General features: G+C 41.1%; 1 protein-coding gene across 1 annotated transcript in view; it reads left to right on the top strand.

Moving 5' to 3' along the window:
• The first annotated feature begins 286 nt into the window (after positions 1–286).
• LOC140068710 (butyrophilin subfamily 2 member A2-like) overlaps positions 287–24,733 on the top strand; it is a 37,971-nt gene continuing 13,524 nt past the window's right edge. Inside the window, exons 1-8 of the mRNA XM_072114105.1 lie at positions 287–580; positions 6,226–6,299; positions 7,949–8,296; positions 10,019–10,294; positions 14,837–14,932; positions 16,044–16,067; positions 18,233–18,259; positions 18,869–18,980. Of these exons, the coding sequence (XP_071970206.1) occupies positions 570–580; positions 6,226–6,299; positions 7,949–8,296; positions 10,019–10,294; positions 14,837–14,932; positions 16,044–16,067; positions 18,233–18,259; positions 18,869–18,980 (968 nt within the window). The 5' untranslated portion in view covers positions 287–569. The remainder of the gene's footprint in view (positions 581–6,225; positions 6,300–7,948; positions 8,297–10,018; positions 10,295–14,836; positions 14,933–16,043; positions 16,068–18,232; positions 18,260–18,868; positions 18,981–24,733) is intronic.

The following is a 24,733-nucleotide window of genomic DNA, read 5'->3' as shown; positions in this document are numbered from 1 at the left end:
ATTTTTATGCTACATAACACGCGTTGTCTATATATTTCTCATGAATTTTTTCATGTTTGTAGCATCATTTTGGATCTCCCTGATGGGATAGGATTCCATTTTCTAGTTCTCCATTTAGGGATAAGGGCTACACTTTTTAATGATTGCTTTGAAAGAAGCATTTATTTTGGTTGGGTTCATTTGCATGACAGGATCAATAAAGTTGCATTGTATTGTATCTCTTTAATATACTCAATAACTGACACGGGACGACCAAAGTCTAACTTAACTCCACACCTTCCTTTCAGATAAACATGTTTACTGAGTTTTCTTCCCTCGCTTGGTTACTTGATGCTGATCTTTGGACTATTGCTTGGATTCTTCACTTTGCTTCTTTTCCTGTCTCATGCATCTATTATGTACATTTCATCGTTATACCTCTCTATTGGGACACTTGTCCACTATGGATTGCATATGAAAAAGATTTTTGCTATTTCTAGATAACATGGGCAACTGGAATTCTAATCTTCGACTCTTCTAAACAGAAAAGACCAATCAGTATTTTAGTTTCTTTTTTCCCAAAACAGACAATGAACTACAAGTAAGTATAAAAACATCTACGACTTCTGGGTGTCTATTTATACATATTGTAATACTGTATGTGACTCATTTTAAAGCTTTAAAATGTGGACAATTAGCCATCAATTATATAATGCCCTGGTTTATTTATGTATAAGACCACGTCTGATAAAAGACAATTGCTGAATGTAAAATAATAACTTGGGGGTGGAGACACATCATTTTTCTTGTTTTGTTTTACCCCTTTTTTCACCAGTTATTTATAATATAATGTAGTATAATAAAACAACCATATAGTACATATATAGACAAAGATGCAAACGAAGTCCAGCTTCAAACAGGGTCCACGTTTAGGTAAAATCGTAGAGTTTTATTCGACAACTTTAAAACAGGTCATGGCACAATATGTGAACATGGACATACTTTCAGGGTAGAGAGGAGACCAAGTTATAGCCTACGCATTTCCAGAAACACTTTCCTTATTCATGAGCCATGGACCCTGTTTGAAGCTGGACTTCGTTTGCATCTTTGTCTACTTACACTTGGAGCTGAGGTCAGTCAGTGCTCACTTCATCCACGGAAAGAAATTATGTCCTAAAAAGTCCAGGTGACTATTTTTTCTCTATTTTTTATACTACATAGTACAATATGTTTTTCTAGCAACAGGGCATTTAGCCCAGTTACAGGTTTTTGTTGTAACTTTAACATAACCTGCACCATACGTTAACATAAACCTACTTATCCGGTTTTTATTTATTTATCTTCTATTCCAGATGTGTTGAAAGTCGCAAATGCCATTAATGAATTCCAATCCCCAAAAACTCCAGATGAAACTATACTTAAGGAAAACTTAGACAAGGGATATAAGTGACTTGAGACATTTGTGCAACATTTTTGAGACATTTAGATCTGAAGAAAAGAACATTTAACACAAAATAAAAGTGAGATTGATAAATTACCTAAGTAGCAGACTGAAAAAAGACTGGCAAAAAATAGCCAATACTAACAGAGATAGAATAAATGACCCCCATAGACTTCCATTTCCTTCCATGATCTGCATTAGAGATGAGCGAGTATACTCGTCCGAGCTTGATGCTCGTTCGAGTATTAAGGTACTCGAAACGGCTCGTTGTTCGGACGAGTATTTCCCCTGCTCGAGATCGAGCATTTAATTAAAAAAACACAGTGAAGAACAATGAAGAATAGAATAAAAACAGTGAACACAGGATCATTTAAGTGAAAAAGACAGTGAAGAACACAGTGAAGAATAGATTACAGATGTTCGGCACATCTGTTTACTTGTCGGAAGATACGCGTGGAATGGCAGCAGGGAGACATCAAGCAGCAGGGAGACATCAAGCAGCACGGGGAGACATCGGGCAGCGGGGAGACATCGGGCAGCACGGGGGAGACATCGGGCAGCACGGGGGAGACATCGGGCAGCACGGGGAGACATCGGGCAGCACGTGGCAGACATCGGGCAGCACGGGGGAGACATCGGGCAGCACGGGGGAGACATCGGGCAGCACGGGGGAGACATCGGCCAGCACGGGGGAGACATCGGCCAGCACGGGGGAGACATCGGGCAGCACGGGGAGACATCGGGCAGCACGGGGGAGACATCGGGCAGCACGGGGAGACATCGGGCAGCACGGGGGAGACATCGGACAGCACGGGGGAGACATCGGGCAGCACGGGGAGACATCGGGCAGCACGGGGAGACTTCAGTGGAAGAAGAGGAGCGATCCCGGGACAGCGTATCACCCCGACAAGTAAGCAGATGTGCCGAACATCTGTAATCTATTCTTCACTGTGTTTTTCACTGCGTTTTTCACTTAAATGATCCTGTGTTCACTGTTTTTATTCTATTCTTCACTGTTCTTCACATCTGTTAACTTGTCGGGAGATAATATACGCGCGGAACAGTGAAGAATAGATTGCAGATGTTTGCATACATCTGTTAACTTATCAGAAGACATTCTTTTTCAATTAAATAACACATTTTATTCCTGAACCATGGTCCCTTTGAAAAATGCTCGGGTCTCCCATTGACTTCAATGGGGCTCGTTATTCGAGACGAGCACTCGAGCATCTGGAAAAGTTCGTCTCGAATAACGAGCACCCGAGCATTTTAGTGCTCGCTCATCTCTAATCTGCATCCTCGGACAACACATCAGTGAAATTACAAGCTAATGTAAACACACCCATAGAAATCAACGGCTTTGTGAGGCATCCATGGAAATCACTGAATCACAGAGCCCTAAGGTTGTACGCAGTGGGGTAGATTTATCAACATGATGCTTAGTTTCTTATACTGCTTTTGGAGTCTTTTTTTGTCTTTAAAAAGTCTCACAAATTAGTACAATAAACCAGACTAGGAAGTGATGCTATCCCCTCAGTGTTTTACATAATAAATGATAACAAGGTAGATCTTTTATGAGGTATCCTTCATCTGAGATTCAATTGACTTATTTGAAGAACTTTAAGATTTTATTTATTTATGTTTTAAAGGGGAACCATTGGAAAGGGCGGTACTTTCTTTTTCTCATTTCTCTGTGTGTCATCAAGTGTTGGGGTCTGTAAAGGGGCAGAAGCAACTTCATACCAGTTGACTACCAGAGGGAGTCCAGGAGCACCTGACACCAAATGATGTCCAGATATTCCGGCACAAATTGGCCAACATTAAAGGGGTTGTCTGGGATAACATTTTTTAAATGGGTCTCAGATGGTGTTATACCAATTAACTTACACTTACCTGTTGTCCATTGCCATCCCTCCTATTACCACTGACCACTGATGGTATATGTCACATCAACAGAAAGATCCCGAAACAGATTGTAGCCAATAGAAATTTGTTGTGATGCTATTGCTCAACAACACCAGAAAGAGGAAACAAGCCAAAATGTAGAAATCATAAAATAACACTTTATTAGATCAATTAAAATAAATCCATTTGAAAGGACAACATACACAAAAAAGTCCACCAATGGTCAATAACTAAATATACATAATAAATAAATCACAGTAATCTGTATAGAGGTATAAAAGGTCTAAGCCACAGAATAAGTCAAGGTATTTGCTTACAAATAAGTATAGCAAAATAATTAGACGAATAATAGAGGACAAGGGACACATCCACAGATATGTGCAGACTAAGGGTGGACACCACCTGACACATGTTTCACATTGCTTCATCATGGATATACCAACATATGCCAGTGGTAATCGAAGGCAACATGGTGGACCAAAGGTTAGTAAAAGGGCCCAGATTTACTAACCCGCCCCCCCCGGGGCAAGTTTCTGTCAGACTTTGCAGGTTCTCCTATGTGCAAACCCCTTGTACTGGTATTTGAGAAGTGTCCAAGACACCTTTGTGGCCCGACTACACTAAACCCGGCGCAACACAAAATTCTGCATTGAAATGGGCTTGCTTTTGTGTGTGTGTGACACAATGCTACTATTGTTTGATTCTTATTTTACTTTACTTTATTGTATCTTTATAATGTATGTACAAGTAATATCAAATAGATAGAAGGGTTGGACCAAAATCTTTATAAGGTTGTTGAATATGTTATAACTAGAGATGAGCGAGTATACTCGTCCGAGCTTTATGCTCGTTCGAGTATTAAGGTACTCGAAACGGCTCGTTGCTCGGACGAGTATTTCCCCTGCTCGAGATCGAGCATTTAATTAAAAAAACACAGTGAAGAACAATGAAGAATAGAATAAAAACAGTGAACACAGTGAACACAGGATCATTTAAGTGAAAAAGACAGTGAAGAACACAGTGAAGAATAGATTACAGATGTTCGGCACATCTGTTTACTTGTCGGAAGATACGCGCGGAACGGCAGCAGGGAGACATCAAGCAGCAGGGAGACATCAAGCAGCACGGGGAGACATCGAACAGCGGGGAGACATCGGGCAGCACGGGGGAGACATCGGGCAGCACGGGGGAGACATCGGGCAGCACGGGGAGACATCGGGCAGCACGGGGAGACTTCAGTGGAAGAAGAGGAGCGATCCCGGGACAGCGTATCACCCCGACAAGTAAGCAGATGTGCCGAACATCTGTAATCTATTCTTCACTGTGTTTTTCACTGCATTTTTCACTTAAATGATCCTGTGTTCACTGTTTTTATTCTATTCTTCACTGTTCTTCACATCTGTTAACTTGTCGGGAGATAATATACGCACGGAACAGTGAAGAATAGATTGCAGATGTTTGCATACATCTGATCACTTATCAGAAGACATTCTTTTTCAATTAAATAACACATTTTATTTCTGAACCATGGTCCCTTTGAAAAATGCTCGGGTCTCCCATTGACTTCAATGGGGCTCATTATTCGAGACGAGCACTCGAGCATCTGGAAAAGTTCGTCTCGAATAACGAGCACCCAAGCATTTTAGTGCTCGCACATCTCTAGTTATAACAGTAAAACTGTTGTTCCGATGTGGTAGGTGTGTCACTACCAGTAAGGACCTCCCCTTAGTGGACCCACTGGATGGTATAGGATGGACTAACACTCGCTCCCCTGCCCTCCAGAAAGCGAGAGGGGTAACATGGGATGTGATTGATGGATTGTCTGGTACACACCCCATGTAGGGGTGGACCAAAATCTTTATAAGGCTGTTCAATATTTTACAACTGTAAAACTGTTGTTCCAATAAGGTGGATGTGTCCCTACCAGCGAGGACTGCCCTTATCCATCCCTATCCATTGCAGGGTAAGGGAGGGACTAACACTTGTTCCTCTGCCCTTCGGAAAGTGAGAAGTGTAACATGGAATGGGATTAGTGTTTCGTCTAGTACACAACCCCATGTAGGGGTGGACCAAAATCTTTGTAAAGGCTTAAACGTATTGTAACACATACTAATTCATATTAAATCAAGAGACATTTACATTTGGAAACATAAGTTAGGTTTGTGAACAAAATTAAAATGACATAGGGAAAATTTATTTGTAAATAAAGTGGATTGAATACCTATTTGAATAACAGTAAGATCAGTAATAACTTGATGACCTTCCGTGCACCGGACCACAATACTGACTCTTAATTACTAAATCACCATACTTAGAGCGGATTCACGCGACCGTAGGACGTATACATCCCCCACAGGCTGGCAATGGCTGTACGGCGCGGTACGGAGACATCTCCTATCTTTTCCTGTAATATGGAACAGTGCGCCATATATCTCTATGGAGAGGGGTGGGGGAGAGCAGCGCTCAACACCTCCTCCTCTCCCATGTGCTGACCTGTGTCCACCATGCTACCGCACAATGGGCACACTTGTGTGTGAATTCGCCCTTGGGCTGAATTCACACAACTGTAGGGGGGCGTATATACAGCCACCGGCAATGGCCGTGCGGCACAATACCGCTTTGTATACTGTTCCATACCCGGGTAAAGATAGGACATGTCCTATCTTTACCCATAATATGGCACTGTCTGATCCATAGATCTCTATGGAGATGGGCGTGGGGAGCAGTGGTCACCCCCTCCTCCTCTCTCGTGAAATCGCCCTTACACTGTCATGTGTTCCCCTAAATTCCTGTGTATAAAATAATAAGGGGTCTAAGGAAATGGGTAGCAGTATTTTTTAATGAGTATAAATAAAGTTCATAGATTTCTTGTAATATTTAATTCTCTTTTCATTTTTCAGAGGTATTACATTGAATCTAATAACATATTTCCTCATTTGGTTAGACATCATTCATGTAAACATTTCAAGAGCAGGTAACTTTCTTTTGTCATTTTATTTTATTTATATAGAAAATAATTGTTTTGTAATTTCTGTCTTTCTATAGTAAAATAAGCCTTAACCTATGTACAAGCGTATCATCAGAGCAAGTTCACAATATGGACAAATATCCTATCCTAGAGCACATGCTTAAGGAACATGTCTAGGAACCAGGGTTCTTGCAGAATAATAGATTATTAAAGTGTAAATTTAGTGTCATGGACAAAGTTTACCGGCTGATAAAAGCATGAGAGATTAGAAAGGATGGATCTTCGGAGTTGCAGGCAACTTTATTCTAAAACAGCAAGGCTATCAATGTGAAATTACCGGCAATCCATTTGCTGCATGATGCCTCCCTACTACTGCTACTGTAGGAACCACAAGCAGAACTGTTAGGTTAAGATGGAGTATAAGGCAAAGGAGTGGATCCCCCCCCTGCACTTCCTGCTGCTGCTAGATGACACAGGCAGAGGGAAGGGGGGGTGTTCTGCTCATTGTAACAACGAGTGAAAAGATGGCAATGAGGGGCTTAGTTAACACCCCCTGAGCCCTTCAGGCTCATTAGCATAATTTTAAAAGTTGATCTTTAAAAGCAAAGAGACCATGGATGACAAATATAAGAAGATTCCCACAGTTATGGTGTCTGGGTCTATGAGTAAGTGTCCCTGATTTATCAGGATGGATTTTGATGGTAGATTTTCTTTAAAGGGAACCTGTCTCCACATTTTTCACAAATACAGCTAGTGGCAGGTTCCTATAGAGCCATAGTAACTATCTGATCCTCTAAAATCCCCATAATATCAGAGTTATAAATGTGCCGGGTATTTAGGGATCTTTAGGGCGAGGGTGGCCTAAAGTCATGTACCACATAAAAAATTGCAGCATGCCTGCAGGAACTTCTATTCCTTTCCATGTAGACTGCTGTGATTCCATGTGATATGATATGCTGTGATTTCATGAGATATATGCTTGGTGTAAAGTTTGGTAATGTTAGAAGGCTAAAGGACCTGTGATGATGTCACCCTGGTCACATGACATAACCGCTGCATGAAGAGAAAGCATGGGGAGGAGCTGCTGGATTCAGCCCGAGGAGACCACACCCACATCTCTCTATAGACATCTTTGAATACCAAGTAAAATTATAAAGTTGAATACATGGGCATTTGAGAGGAACAATTTTTTAGCTAAAAGAAGGGTGTCAGTTAGTTACTAGGGCTCTATGGGAACCTGCCACTGGCTGTACTTGTGAAAAATGTTATAACAGGTTCCCTTTAAACTATTGCGGACGTGCACACTGCCATTTTGGAAAGGGTTGTTGCCTTGATGACTTTATAAAGGAAAGATGATCCTCTACAAAATTGTGGGGGTCTGTGCCACTGGAAAGTTAGTGCTGGCGCTAGTGATTGATGCCAACACGATTAGGGAGGGGGTTGAGCCAAACCCAGCCCTGGCCCCAAACTTTTTATGAAGGGTTGGGTCAAGAGTATCCGAACCCACAAATTTCAGTACAAACCTGAACATAATTTTGATCTTATCATTACTATGGCTAATAGGTTATGTTTTCCTTAAGATAACACCAAACTATATTTATATACTGATGGTATATTATATTTCTGGTATAAGTCGTTCTATTTTTCCATTCTAGCCCAGTTCACAGTTTACAGCTCATCGTCCTCTATGATTGTGAATATTGGAAAAGATGCAATTCTTAGTTGTTACCTGGAGCCTGAGATGAGTGCTGTGGACATGGAGATTAGGTGGATCAGGGCTGATGATGGTTCCATCGTTTATAAATATCGCAAAGGCGTGGAAGAGACGCCGGATGTAAACAACAAGTATTACAGACGGACAGAAATGATTAAGGATGGGATCGAAAGGGGAAATGTATCTATGAAGATACGTGACGTTCAGGTCTCTGATAAAGGATTATATACCTGCTACTACCAGAGTGACTACATGTTTGATGAAGCCAGGATAGAAATACTGCCACAAGGTTAGTAAAACAAAAAGTCATCTTTTAATAAGTATGTACAATGATAGCTTAGTAAACATACAATTGAACAAACTAAAATAGGGTAGAAAATGTAAGAAATGGATCCTGTAATAATGACTAAATGCCAAAAAAATATTGCTCTAGGTGGGACATAAAAAGAGGGTTGTATGCCAAGCAGCACATCACACCTTATATCATTGTTAATGCAATCATATGCTGGCAACTATTTCCATATAAGATATGGTAGTGTAGATGGGACAAGCTAAAATGCACAAGTACATGCACAAAAGTATATTCAACATAGTAAATAGTTTTACCAGGGAGAAATTTCCAAGTCATTAGTAAAATAAGAATGGCTTACCCATGTAATTGATCAATGCTGCCTGGTATGACAATGGCTCCGACGTATGTTTCGGCTGGTTTAGACCCCCAGAGGAAGGCTACAAACCAGCCGAAACATACGTCGGGACTGTTGTCGTCCAGGGCAGCGGTGATCAATAACATGGAGCTTACAGTCAATAAATATAGAGCTTACAGTCTATGACAATGATGGCGAACCTTTTGGAGACAGAGTGCCCAAGCTACAACCAAAACCCACTTGTATGTCGCAAAGTGCCAACATGACAGTTTAAGCAGTAACTTATTGATCCCTGTTGTATCACAGATTTTAATCGTATTGGTGTCCTGAGTTCACCAATACAATAGAAGGTTGATGGAGAAATTTGAATTGTAGCTTCCCTCCAGGGTCTCCTGAAGAGGAAGAATCACGCGAACCAGAGCAGGAGCTTAAATGATAATCCATCTCTATCCACACCTTCTTGCTCCTTCTGTAGTCCTGGCAGCCAAGGATGTCGCTTTAAAATGGCGCTGAGCATGGCATGTCCTGAGCTGCATTGGACCACAGGGGAAAGCCTCGAGTCCTATCTAGCAAACTCTGTGTTGGGGTGAAGTCCTGGGTGCCCACAGAAAGGGCTCTGAGTGCCACCTCTGGCACCCGTGCCATAGGTTCGCCACCACTGGTCTATGAGGATGAAATGCACGGCGAAATATATACCATGTACTACATTTTGCCATGTTCGCACCAGCTGCTCGGTTCTTTATGGAGATGGGAGGGGTGAACAGTGCTCACGTAGTGTGAATGAACCCTTAAACTGTAATGAGGTCACAATTTAAGGCAGTCAACAATCAAGGCTGCTTACATTTAGAAATGCATTATCACTGGCAGCCAAGACTGTCTGCAATCCTCAGAACATATTTGCCCTTACCTGCTCCACTGGAACTTTCTGGTTTGCCCATCCTAAAAGCCAATACAAATAGACTTCTATCAGACTTTTGAAAGCCAGAAGTCCTGCTGTTATGGAACAGGTCATTGGGAAATACCATCGCCCGTTTGGATGATAGTGGTGGGTAAATGTATTCTTGACACCAACCATTTAAGATGAGTTGGTATGTCCTTTATTATATAGGAACTAGAGGCTCGGTATTGTTGGGGCGGCAAATGGACCTGGAGATGTTTAATTACAAAAAGCCCTGATATTTGGACTTACATAATTTGGACGTAAGTCAACTAGCAGACAAGTTCTAGATCAGACTTAGCAGACCCAACTATTAACTAAAATCTGGTGTAGAATTAATGTTAAAATGTTAAAGTACAATTTGATTGTATTTTATCTAATATATAATATAATGTGCACAATATCTTTATTTTTGGTTTCATTGAAGCAATTGGGAAGAGTCCATCTCTGTTAATTGAGACTGAAGCCCCTAACTTCAAGGTATCATGTTCATCATCTGGGTGGTATCCCAAACCTGTTGGACAATGGCTTAGTGGTGACAAGCAAAGTATGACAATGCTGCGTAAATCAATAGCGGAGACTGAGGATGGATTGTACAACATTACCATATCAAGCATTTTTACAAAAGAATCTCAAGGGATAACCTGTGCCATACAAAATACATATTCAGAGTGTCAGAGACAAGTATCCATTCATTTATCAGGTAAGGCAATTTCTTGAAGTGTTGACATTAACTATACCATGTTATTTGGTTATTATTAAGAGGTCTAGGCTTTCATTACAGTGCAGCTCAACCTTCAACAAACTCTGCTGGAATTACCGTATATACCGCTGACCTACAGCGCTGCTCCCCCCATGTCCACGCGGGTCCTTCTTCTGGCTCCCACGGCCGTTTTCTGTCTTCACTAACTTCGTCATACTAGGCGCCGTCCAGGGGAGTACAATGGCGGCGCCCGGCACGAAGTTAGTGAAGAAAGAAGATGGGTCCCGACGCCAGAAGAGTTCATGGGGGAGCAGCGCTGCAGGTCGGGGCCACCGGAGGGTGAGTATATAAGTTAATTATTTTCTTTTAATGCTGGGCTGGCTGTATATGACTGGGGGCAGTGCTGTATACTACTGGGGGCAGGCTGTATACTATTGGGAGCAGGCTGTATACTACTGGGGGCAGTGCTGTATACTACTGGGGGCAATGCTGCATACTACTGGGGGCTGTGCTGTATACTACTGGGGGTTGTGCTGTATACTACTAGGGGCAGTGCTGTATACTACTGGGGGCAGTGCTGTATACTACTGGGGGCTGTGCTGTATATTAATGGGGGCAGTGCTGTATACTACTGGGGGCAGTGCTGTATACTACTGGGGGCTGTGCTGTATACTACTGGGGGCAGTGCTGTATACTACTGGGGGCTGTGCTGTATACTACTGGGGACAGTGCTGTATACTGCTGGGGGCAGTGCTGTATACTACTGGGGGCAGTGCTGTATACTACTGGGGCAGTGCTGTATACTACTGGGGGCAGTGCTGTATACTACTGGGGGCAAGCTGTATACTACTGGGGGCAGGCTGTATACTACTGGGGGCAGGCTGTATAATACTGGGGGCAGGCTGTATACATACTGGGGGGGTCTGTGATTAATGCATTTCCCACCCTCGGCTTATACTCGAGTCAATAGGTTTTCCCAGTTTTTGATGGTAAAATTAGGGACTTGGCTTATACTCGGGTCGGCTTATACTCGAGTATATACGGTAGTTGTCCAGTATGTGTAGATGAGGAGTAACACTGTTTCTGGACTTTATATGAGTCCATCATGTGGACCCGCTTACATGATTGTTTCCACGCACTGCACTTATCGATATGCAACTTATCATAGGAACTTGCCTGCTCTACCAGTGATTCCATAACATCTCTATAGCTTCCTCTTTCTTAAAGGGAGTGCACATTGCCAAAGAGTCTTTATAGTAAAACTGGCTTTTTCCAAAATTGGATGAAAGCTTTCATACTAGGCAGTAGATGCAGTTGTGGATTATAATATAGGTAGTTTGGATTTTAGCCCAGAACCTGAGCTATCTAGCGGACCCATGCCTACCCAAACCACCAAACAAATTTCATACTGAGAAGGACCGTCACCCATGAAATCCTTGTACATATGTTCCTGCTCTCAATACACTTGCACACAAGAGCCATTTCAGTTAATTTTTAAGGGCCTCCAAAGGTCTTGAAACCGCAGATGGAAAGCATCAGAAGGGACTCATGCTCCATTCCCCAATTCCTCCAATCTTGATTCTAGTACCAGATGTAGGAAGTGATTCTGGACTTGTAGGGGTTATAATATTCATACAGTCCAGGGAGAGTCTGAAGCACAGAGGAGCTCTGGTAAAACCCATATCAGCCCTTCTAGTGCCCTGGTTTATCATGATGGATTTTGATGGCAGATTTCCTTTAAATTTATGCAAAAAAGCATAGATTTTTTTTTAAAAAATGAGTGTATGCTGAAAAGGTGTCAGTATGCCAAAAATGATTATTTCACATGAGAAACTATTGCATAGATTTATCAGAAGTATCTGTGAGGAAAACTTTTCTAGTTGCCAATGGAAACCAATCAGAGCTCAGCTTTAATTATATAAGTGGCTGTTGGGATAATGAAAGCTGAGCTCTGAATGGTCGCCATGGGAAAAAGAACAGTTCTCCACACAGACACTTCTGATCAATGTCCCCCTACAAAGCTAGCACAAGTTTTTTTTTACATTTTTTTTACATTTTCAATAAAAAATAACTGGACATTAAACAGTAGACTATAGCACCATATTTGTGACAAATAGGCAACAAGCAAAAAATATGGACAGGTCCTAGTAGCAATAAGCATCCCTTTAATCAGGAGACATGTTTAAGTCACATGTTTTCCAGCAAAGACTATAGATGTATTGCAGACATAAAACCTTACACATGCACATAACCACCCTTTGTGTCCAATGGCACTGGCAGATTTCTCAGAAGCGAATCATTACAGGGGGGGGGGGCAGAGAGGTAGTTTCTATCTGTTGCTCTGGTGAACATTGGTTAATCATTTATTATCCAGCCTGTAAATACAGCAAGGGGTCCAAACCCAGGAGATCCCCATGTACCAGCACACACCTTATTTGCCTTGATTCAGTCTTGTAGAAGAACATTTACAGCTGAGGCCTAGTAGCATACAGAAGCCAGGGACTCAAGTAGCAGGCTGTGCCCAGAAAGATCCCACTTACTCTCAGAGCTGCCCTATTTTACATGGATAGAAAGCATTAGAAGACTTCTGAAACCTGCAATTAATTGCCACAGTCTCTACTATAGGAGGACACTGTCACAGCAGGAGGCGAGAGCTACACCACACCGTGCATAACAATCCAGTGTTAATAAAACTAAAACTTCATCTAAGTGACATCTCTAAGAAAAAAAACTGGGCATTGCTCAATCACAGCACTTGCATTACTGTGTGCACAGCCCTTCTAGGAACAGGATTTCTAGGAAAACCTCCTAAATTAAAGCTGTACTTTTAAAGAGACAGTTAGCTCACTCACCCCCTGACTCATGTTCATCTCTGCCCGCTCAACCCAAGTGTGGCCAGAGGATTTCAAAAAGATGCAGGATATCTGTTACATTAAAATACCCTGTAACTTATTATTCCTCCTGGCAATAACAAACAGCCTTCTACTTAGCTACCAAAAAGCAAACAACAGGTTAGCGACTCAATGCTGAACGATGCTGCCTTACCTTCTGCCACCTGGCCCATCAGGTTAGCGGTCCTCTGCACTGTCATGTAGCAAAGTGGACTATACTCTTTATCTCCCGGATGACTGCACTAATGCCACACAACTAAAAATTTCATTGGGTGGGCGTTTGGAACATCAATTAGCTGAATATTGGGGATTTATTTTCCTACAATATACTTCCCTCTTAAGTGAAAGTCATCAAAGGAGAGAAACAGAACAGTGTTTATAATCTACCAAAGAGGCTCTGCTAACATTTGGAGAAATGACAACCTCAGTCATTCAAAACTGTCAATCCTACTTCATAAGCTTATTAACCTACATAGAAGACCAAGACAATGGGGTTGCTGAAAAAACCTACACTTCCACAACATCCCTGAAACTGTGGACCTAGCCAACACTCTATCCAGTTGTGCACTCCTCCTCCCTTTACTGTTCACAGATTAAGCTGCAGGTTTTACATTTGAATGGCCTCACATAGCGCTTAGACCAAAACCTAAGGATAACGAGCCTCCAGGAGACATATGGGCACATTTACTTACCCGTCCTTTCATGATCCCCGAGGTGCGTTGTCCAACGAGGATTCGGCACTTCCCCGCTCAGGTCCGCCGGAGTTCACCATCTTCTTCACAGTGCATTTAAGTGCATGGCTTGAGACACAATTTTGAATGTTAAATCCTGCGCTTAGTCCAAATCAGTCGGGTTGTCCAACGGCCACGTCCCCCGATTTGTGTGACATGAAAGTCGGCGATTGTGTGCGATTGCATGCGCCAAATACCCCAGTTAAATGTGCCTCAAAATGGAAAAAGTCGGGAAACCCGATGAAAATACGGTCCGCGGACCCTTATTAAATGTGCCCCGTTATTTTCAAGGTCCTCAATCGAGATCTCATTCTGCACTTAAGGAGCTAAAATCAAATATGGTGACTCCGGTATCTCCATCTACCAAGATATCTCACCAGTTACCTTGTTTAAGTCACAAGGTATTTGCATACTTCCCAGAATTCCCTAGTGAAGCATCTATGGCTTTAAGTCTCCACATGCCTTTAAGTTGGCCTTTATTGGCAATCTCTCCATAAGGAGAACACCTACTGTCTGACCCGAGTTCTGCTGCGGATTCATGAAAGTGGCTTTGGCCCTTGATAAATCTGCTACCAGTGTCTTATGCTCTGTGAGTTGTTTGCAACAGTTGCATGAAAAGTCGCAAGAAAAGATATTGAAAGATGCAACATAGATCAGGGTAGGAACTGGTATCAATTTGGGCCAAAATGAAAAGTTGCAAATTCCTGAATGGACAAATCAATGCAAATAAGGAATTGGGGCAAAGTCAACGTGACATATCACTATCCTACGTTCATTTGGCGCAATGGAAAGTCATAAAACATTTTTACCACAACAGTGCCAACATAACGGCAGACATCGACAGAAGAAACCAATGATAAATGACCCCAATGTTTTTAACTATATGATTGTTTGATTGGTTTTATGTTTATGTATCGTAGAGTCTCTATTCCCTGTGAGTAACGCTGGACATATCGCTGCACATGTTATTCTATCTGTGATAATTCTGGGCTTCGTCATTGTATATATACTCAACGGTAAGAAATCAAAATTTGTGCATCAATGATTCTTAGGTGATTCTCAAATAAATCTGTTTTATATTATTACTATCAAGAAAAAGTGTCATTGATTTAGACGAAGATCATACAAGTTTAAGGCATCTTTCTTTGATTATGAAAAGTATTTTTTTTTCAACCCTAACCAACATGTGACATAATAGTATGTCACATTTCGGCTGTGGGTGTATGGAAATATATATTTTTTAAAGGATATCTTGTTTATCATGTTGGATCAAAATCAAACATGATAAACCAGGGACACTTACTCATAAATCCAGACACCGTGACTGTGGTAATCTTATATTTGGTATCCATGGCCTCCTTCCTTCTAAAATTAATTGTGCTTATGTGCCAGAAGGGCTCTTGGGGGTGTGACCAAAGCCCCTCCATTCTGTAGCTTCACAGTTTTTTACACTGTGCTGGAGCACTTTCTCCCTCACACAGTGTGCTGAAATTTCCTCTGCTGCAGTAAGATTATATCAGGCTGAGGGAGGGGGGGGAAGTGCTAAGGGAGCAGAAGGGGGGGAGTCAGTGTAATAGCCTGTGAAGCTACAGCAGGGAGCAGGGTATCCCCTCAGAGATCTTCTGGCTCATGAGCTTAATGAAAAGTTGATTTTAGAATGATGGAGGCCATGGATAACAAATATATGAAGATTATCACAGTCATGGTGCCTGGATCTTTGAGTAAGTGTCCCTGGTTTATCATTTTTGATGGTAGATTTCCATTAATGTCCTTATTGTCTTCTGTTTTTCAACATTGTGGCCTACTTCCATTTTTTTTGACTGAAGCAATAAAGCTAAGTCTCCAGGACTGAGGCGATTCCAAAAACAGACCTTACATGGCTGATTTTCATACGCATCTGACCTTAGTCGACCTGCACACAATCGGGGCAAAAATTGGTCTGGAATAACGGACAATTTCCTTTTTATTCACTGCTAATTTGTCTCGCATCCATTTTATATGGAGCCTCATAAATTTATGATTAGTTTGTGAAAAACTGTTCTGACTAACATATTTTGAAAGCAAAAAAAAATTATGTATATTTTACTTATAAAATCAGAATCCGTAAATATGTGTTTTGTTTTTCAGAAAGGAGAAAGAGAAAAAAGAAAGGTAATTTTTAATATTTCGTTTTTATTAAAAAACACAAAGTGATTTTAAAGTAATTTGCAGATAAAAGACAAACAAAACAACTATTTCTAAATTCTGTATCCAGCTTTTATAAGATTAGGGGCAAAGGGAGAAAAAACAGGGCTACCAGTACACACGCCACCAATTAGTTGAGTGTGCCAGGCACAATGAATCGGTAAAGCTTGGTAAAAAGTAGATTTGTTCAGGGATTGGGGCTATGGGTTGCAATCCCAAAGTGGTATCTTCACCAGGCCAAGTAGTGTGTGGCTGAAATTCAATCCAGCCTGCTGCTGTAATTGACCTGATGAAGATGCCACTTTGGTGTTGAAATGCGCCGCCTCAATCCATCAATAAATGCACTTTTTGCCCAGCTACACCAATCCATCTTGTCTTGTACACTCAACTATATAGTGTCCTATCTACTGGTTGCCCTGTTTTTTCTCTCTTTACCACTTCCATTGCCTCACTGGGTAACTTTCCCAACCAAGGGCCAGACACTGCAACCTCCAAATTACCCTCCAAACTGACACCCAGCTCTAACACCCACAAGCGCTCTAACATCCTACATGACTAAGCAACGACATGCGAACAAAAAATTACAAATACTTGTAAAATAAATAAAATGAAATGAAATAATGTAAAAGTCCCATTTTCCCATTGAAATATCTAATAAAGTGTAAAAAAACGTAAATACACTCAACCCCCCCCCCCACCCCCCACGTATTTGATATCTCCATAAAATCTGTACAATAATTTGCAACCATTATTGGACCCTCATGGTGAATGTCATAACAAAAAAAATACATTTACATAAAATGTTCTAAAAAGTGATCAAAAGATATGTGCTAGAACCATACCACACAATAAATGGCCAAAAAAATTGTAAAAAGACTTGTAGACTTTTTTTCCTGCATCTTGATACAGTTAATAAAATCTCAACAATAATCTACAGATGGACCAAAATGAAGTGCATCTGATCCCGCAAAACACAAGCCCTCATATGTCTACATTTCCCCAAATTGTCAAATTTCGTGTACAATATAGCAATTTCCCTTCATACCACCTGTCATGTGCCCATACAGAAATTTACACATCATCCTTTTTTATCCAATACTTCCATCCAATTTTTTTTTTTTAATCAGAATTTAGTTATAGTATACTGTATAAATCTATAATTCGAAATCATCTCACTTACTTTACTAGTGTTATATACTCCTTTCCAATCATTCAGGAAATGTTAGTTATGAAGAAATTTGGGAGGATTCACTATCTCCCTGGAAAGAAGAGAATTTTAAACTTTGAAAATGGAGAATTTTTCCAACTTTTAGCCAAATTTAGTTTTTTTAATAACTAAATGTAAAACATATCATCCACATTTTTCAACTAACATGAAGTGCTATGTGTTAAGAGAAAACAAAATGGCTTCCAAAGTTATAGCCACTTTTAGTGACATATAGCCTAGCTATACCATAAAAACTTCAGTATAAGCCAACCTGAGTACAAGCCAAGGCACCTAATTTTACCACCAAAAACTGTGAAAACCTATTGACTCAAGTATAAGCCTAGGGTAGGAAATGCATTGGTGCCCAGTAGTGTATAGCTAACACCCAGTAGTATATAGCCAGTCAGCACCCAGTAGTAAATAGCTAGACCCTGTAGTATATAGCCAGCCAACCCCCTGTTGTATACAGTAGTATACAGTAGTATAAAGCCAGCCAAGCCCCCTTTAATATATAGCCTGCCAGCCCCATTTAGTATATATCTAGCCAGCCAGCCCCATTTAGTATATATCCTTCCAGCCAGCCCCGTGTAGTATATAGCCTGGCAGCCCCCAGTATGGCCAGCACATAAAAAATAAACTGAGTACTCACCATTCTGACGCCCCGGTGGCTCCTTTTCTTTCTTTACTGAGCTGTCTATGACCTGGAGCTGGCATCGGCGCATATAGAGGAAGAAGAGGAGCTGCCCAGGGCGTTGGAATGGTGATTACTCCATATAACTTTTTTTATATACCTGAGTATAAGCCGACTGGGATATTTTCAATTCAGCTTATACTCGAGTATACACAGTACACTACATTATTATTTTGATGAAACAATAAATGTATACTTTGTGTTTCATAAACAAATGTGTTTTATCTTTTCTAGAATTTAAGCAAGCTATAAAACACACAGGTAAGTAAATTTTAAAAAAGCAGTAAATCACAACTTGTATTTTTTTCCAACAATTCAATAGCTCTTGAAATGTAGGACAACTTTGCGTATTATCTTGAATACCATAAGTATAAGTCTACTCTCTTGTAAGCCAGGAATGCATTTTTCTTAAAGCTCCCTGGTTGGGAGCCATTCCTCAAAAATCTTTTAGAAAACATGCTAATTTGTCTGAAGTGCTTTGTGGGGTGATAATAGAGCCTCTAAGTGGTCCGGCTCATAATCTACACTCCCTACAACATTGTAAAGATGAAGTTGTCTGAGTGCTAGATCTAATGGGCAGTTGTGGGATCTAGCGATTGGGAGCAGAGTGAAGGAAATTGGGACAAAGCTGAAGTTTGGCAGGGGATGGCTGATTATTAATTGGAGCACCAAAAAACACTTCAGATTATTTGTTTTTTTGGGGTGAATCCCAAATGGGGAGCTTTAAGAAATAGACATGCCTGGATTAATTAGTGAATACCTACAACCCTTGGTTTGGGGGAGCGTGGGTGTATTCACATGAAAGATTCCCTTTTAAGGAGTTGTCATATTGGATTATTGGATCTATAAACGTTCCGTTCAATTTTTCAGCTGATGTCAGACTCGATCCGGATACCGCTCATCCCGATTTGAAAGTATCAGATGACCTTAAGTGTTTATCAAGAGCAGAAGAGAGGCAAGATGTTCCAGACAATGAGAAAAGGTTTGATACACGACTGTATGTTCATGGAAAAGACGTTCTTTCTAATAACGGCGCCTATTGGAAGGTGAATGTAAAGGATGCCAACCATTGGACGATTGGGGTGGCTAAACAAAATATAAACAGGAAAGGAAAGTTGAACCTTTCGACACGTGAAGGATATTGGGTGCTCGAGTTAAATGATGGGAGATACCAGGTTTATACAGATCAACCTAAAATGAAGAAAAACGTAAAGGGTGTTTGTAATATCGGTATATATGTGCACTCCAAGAAATGTCAAATTGACTTTTATGATGCTGATAAAAGCCAATTAATCCATTCATTTAATAAGAATTTGGAAAAAAACATTTCATTATATCCATTTTTCTCAGTTTGGACACAAGGTGAAAAAATCCACGTGTGTTCGCAGGGTTGTCCCCACTGTGCGCAAACACATTCAGATGAAGAAGCTCCAATGTTATTGGGGATTTCTTAATGGTGAATATGAAGAACTGATAGGTTTGACAGATTTGACTTGAAGTTGTAAAGACATCAGACCTAGAAGCAGTTGACCTCATGCTGTGTGTGGTGGCTGGAAGCCTTCAAAGTGGGCGTGGCTCCAATTCACTTTAATGCCTACTTACCCTATGTTGGTTGTGTTTGCAAAATATTTGTCATTTTTGTAAACACATTAACAGTAACAACAAAAAATAACTGGCATATTACTAACTTTTTGTAATGCATATGGGAAATGTAAATATGTTTTTTTTATTACAATATTAACCCCTTCAGGACTCAGGACACAGCCCCGTTTTTCAAATATGTGTCACTATAAGTGGTTATAACTTTGGAATGTTTTAACTTATCCAGTAGAATTTAAGATTATGACAAGTAGAATTTAAGATTTAGGTGGGGGGGGGGGAATGGTTTGGCAATGTGTTTCAGGTTCTGCCAGTTTCTAGCTGGAAAACACTTGTCTTTTGATGCGCCAGATTTATCACTGTCATGATGAATTCTGGTACAGTATTAGACTGTCGGTTCCTACTTTAGACCTACTTTCAGTTGGTCTAAACTATGCGCCAGAATTTTGGGCGGACTGACAAATTTCCGCAAGCTACGCCCCTTTCTTGTGAGGTCACGCCTCATTTTTTCCAAATACTTAAATTTTGGCCAAAAAATTCAACATTCACAATGGATTAAGTAACAAAAAGCTCCACAGCTCTCCTGAGTATATGAATACCCAGAATGTGGTGGTAAACTGCTGGTAATACAATGGAAGTAGCACCATGCAGAGCAGATTAGCATTGTCACATTGTACAAGTCAAATACATATATATTTGCTCCCACCCCTGATAGCCTTCCGATCCATCAGTAGGCTTTGGCCTTCTGGTAAATCCAGGGCAGCTGGTTGTGCTGGCAGGAAAATTCCACACAAGGACTGTACGGGCAGTGGTGATGCCCCCTTCATGTGCCTTCATGTCCACTTGGCATGGAGGTGGCATAAGGAGGGATATAAGTGCAATTTCTGTTCTGCAGGAATCCCACCTATTTCACTGCTTGAATGTCAGATTTCAGACATAAAATCCCTGATAAATGTGACCCCACTATGTGACTTGTCTCCAACACCACAAGGTTAATTTTTCATGAACAGGGCATTGTATGGTGCCAGCCATAGATTATGATGGAATCACTACGTAGCCAAAAATGACCCTAGTATTCTTCTAATTTATTACAATTCCTTACTTACTTTTAGAGGACACAAAACAGCCATTAACTGAAAACAAACTGCGTGTGTATGTACCGGTGTCTTAGCCTCCTTTGTAAGCTGCAGTTGAACTCAGTGGAAATTTGCTGATCTTCTCCTCACTTCTCATAGAGTCTGCCCACTGTTGCCATTTCCCCTAATTTCTGGAGGTGCACACATTGACTGAACCAGGGTGAAGGGGTGAATCATGATGAAAAGAGATTTTCCAGCTCTACATATAGGGGCAGATTTACTTACCCGGTCCATTCGCGATCCAGCGGCGCGTTCTCTGCGCTGGATTCGGGTCCGGCTGGGATTTATGAAGGTAGTTCCTCTGCCGTCCACCAGGTGGCGCTGCTGCACTGAAAAGCATCTGAATGCGCCGGAATACACCGAGCTGGACCAAGTGAAGGTAAGCGCGTCCCAAGCAACACATTTTCTGTTTTTAAATGCGGCGTTTTTTCCGAATACGTCGGGTTTTCGTTCGGCCACGCCCCCCGATTTCCGTTGCGCGCATGCCGGTGCCGATGCGCCACAATCCGATCGCGTGCACCAAAATCCCGGGGCAATACAGGGGAACTCGGCGCAAATCGGAAATATTCGGGTACCACGTCGGGAAAACACGAATCGGGCCCTTAGTAAATGACCCCCATAATGTACTGTAGATCTCAGGCATGTAAACAAAGATGGGTGCCGGCTCTGGATATACAGGCAGTCCACGACTTACAGACAATCCCTAGTTACAGACAGACCTCTCTGCCCACTGTGATCTCTGGTGAAGCTCTCTGGATTCTTTACTTTAGTCTCAGTGCTGCATGGCAGCAAATTGAAAATCAAAACAACGAAAAATGTGTGCCTGGAGTTACAATTATAAAACATACCAGTTACGCCTTATTTACAAATTCAGCTTAAGAAGAAACTATCTTATACACAATCCAGGGACTACCCATATTAGAAAAGTACATTGCAGGACTTCTTGATGAAATAAGGAACATTCAGAGATTATGTACAAGTTAGTAAAGTCACATGGGTTTCTTAAAGGAATGACCAACCCTTTCAATAGAATTCTGTATTAAGTTGCAGTGTTTGGCTTAAGACTGGTAGCATTGTGACTGCATTCATATGCCTGCAAGACGGCCTTAACTAGAAAAGTCTCCATAAGGAGAGCTCTTACTCCCTGACCCTAGTCAAAAGCTTTTCAGTCTGCTACACCAGTTCCCTACATTGTACTGAAGAGATGAAACCAGGTCAAAACAGTACTGTCTACTATTAGGAATCTGTTCATCCTGGAATAGATATACTGGTTTGGCTTTTCCTGAAAGTCATGCTTGTTGGTAAAGGGCCAGCTTACAAAGTTTGCTCTCCCTTGTCCCACCTGGTGGAGCATCAATGGCTTTAAGTCTCCACACATCTGCAAGGTGGCCTTAATTGGCAAAGTCTCCATAATGAGAGCACTTACTTCCTGTCCCCAGTAAAAAGTATCTCACTCAGCCAAACCAGTTCCATACACTGCCATGAAGAAATGCAACCCTTCCTCTAGGTCACACTTATAAGGGCGCTGCCTTATAAGCAAGCTAAAGAGACGTGCTTTTCCTTGTCCCATCCTGGAAAACTTAGTTGCATATTCTTCATTACCACATGGATTGCAACTGATAATACTTCCTCTTTCTACTTTCTTCAATACAGTATTTCTTGGTCCTGGGCCATGGAGCCCTAATGGTAAGCATTGTCGCTGTTCTACCACTTAACGTATAATATGCAGGTTTGATAAATCTTTCTCCATTATACAGTGATATTTTATGATAGGTATCACCCATATGATGGATTTGCTTCCTCAGTCCTTCTAATGTGACATTTTCTAGAGTAGAATTTGTTACAGCTTTACGTTTTCTGGCATCCATGGTCATTTGTTAGATAGACTTTTTGTAGGTTTTGAACTTTACCAGAGCTTTTTTAACATCTTTGTTTCTCAGGCTATATATGAGCGGGTTCAGCATTGGGATGATGGCCGTGTACAACACAGACAAAGGTTTGTCCTGGTCCAGTAAATACTTTGATGAAGGTCTCATGTGCATAGCCAGGACTGATCCATAAAACAGAATGACGACAGTTAAGTGTGATGCACATGTGGAGAAGGCCTTGTGTCTTCCAGCTGATGTGGTAATTTTTAGGATATTGGATATGATAAAAACATATGAGATCAGTGTAAGCAAAAAGGCCGGAAGTGCAACCACAGAGCCAACTACATAAGTCATGATTTCGATGAAGAACTTATCAATGCAGGATAAGCTTAAAAACACTGACAAGTCGCAGTAAAAATGGTCCAATATACGTGGCTTGCATAAAGGTAGCTGTGATATGACTAATGTATGGGCTAATGGATCCAAAAATCCCACCACCCAAGAAGCCGATGCCAGAAGTGAACACACCTTCTTGTTCATTAAAATGAAATAATGTAATGGCTTGCAAATGGCCACATATCGGTCATAAGACATAGCAGTCAAAGAAACAAATTCAGTACAAGCCAATGACATAAAAACGTAGAGTTGCGTGATGCAACCTGCAAAGGAGATCACTCTTGGACCAGTTAGCAGGATGAAGAGAAGCTGAGGTTGAGTAACAGAAGAGAAACACATATCAAGAAAGGACAAATTACTTATGAAGAAGTACATGGGATTGTGCAGTTCAGGGCTGATGCAGATAACTATTATTATAACCAGATTAGCAAAAACAGTAAGAAAATATATAAGGAAGAACACTACAAAAAGAGACATCTGGAGATCAGGAACCTCTGGAAATCCAAGAAGCAGTAGTTCTGTGTCATGACTGTTGTTCATTCTGTAATACTGCATATAGTATAACAAACCTGGAGTAAGTCACTAGAAAAAAAATTAAATAATGTTTGACTCTTACAAGTTATATTGGATAACTTGTTATGTACAGCACTACAGAATATGTCTTACCCAAATTAATATTATCTTCCATTCTTTCCCAGATTTTACTTTGAAATATCTACTGAATTCCATATTGCTAACAATGCAGACAAAACACACTGAGTTTTTCTGATTACATACAAACTGTAGAAGCTCAGAGGAGGTGAATTACAACATCTAGTTCTGTACAAAATATCTTTGAGCCTGTTGCAAAATTGCAGAAACCAGTTTTTGAAAATGAAGATAACAAGCTCATCCAAGTAACACAGTAAACACTACTGTTTATACTCAAGTATAAGCACACCCAAATATAAGCCAAGGAACCTAATTTTACCACAAAAAAATATTCCCCCACTAATGAAATCTCCAGAAACCTCCTTCAGTAATAAAATGTCCAGCAGCGTCCCCCAGTAATGAAATGCCCAGCAGCCTCCCCCACTAATGAAATGTCCAGCAGCCTCCCCCAGTAATTAAATTCCCAACAGTCCACCCAGTAATGAAATACCCAGCAGCCCGCGCCAGTAATGAAATACCCAGCAGCCTCTGCCAGTAATGAAATGCCCAGCAGCTTCCCCCAGTAATCAAATGCCCAGGAACTTCCTTCCCCCAGTATTGAAATACCTAGCAGTCCCCCAAGTAATGTAATGCACAGCAGCCTACTCCAGTAATGAAATTCCCAGCAGTCCCCCCCAGTAAGGAAATGCCCAGCAGCCTCCTGCAGTAATGAAATGTCCAGCGGCCTCCTGCAGTAATGTAATGTCCAGCAGCCTCCCCTGTAATGAAATGTCCAGCAAGCAATTTTATACAGAAATTTCCAACATGCAAATCTAGAAAATATAGAACATTGAAAAAAATAAAATTATATTCAATTTCCTTCTCTGTGCTGATGCTGAACATACATGTTCCTGCAATTCATTGTTTATATCGAGTCATTGTTCAAGTTTGTAGCAAAGATCAAGCATTGACAAACTGACTCTACAGAAGCTCCCAATTTATGGATGTTCTCATTAGTTACACTCTCAGTAGTTTTCAATGTTATTAGTCACCTGGGGGGAGAGGAGTCTCAGCGGTGCAGTCCCTCTTGGCCTTATTTACCTTTA

Source organism: Engystomops pustulosus, chromosome 7, assembly GCF_040894005.1.
Source record: "Engystomops pustulosus chromosome 7, aEngPut4.maternal, whole genome shotgun sequence".
Classification (NCBI taxonomy): Eukaryota; Metazoa; Chordata; class Amphibia; order Anura; family Leptodactylidae; genus Engystomops; species Engystomops pustulosus.
The sequence above is the reverse complement of the archived record's forward strand: the minus strand, read 5'-3'. Positions and strand labels throughout refer to the sequence as shown.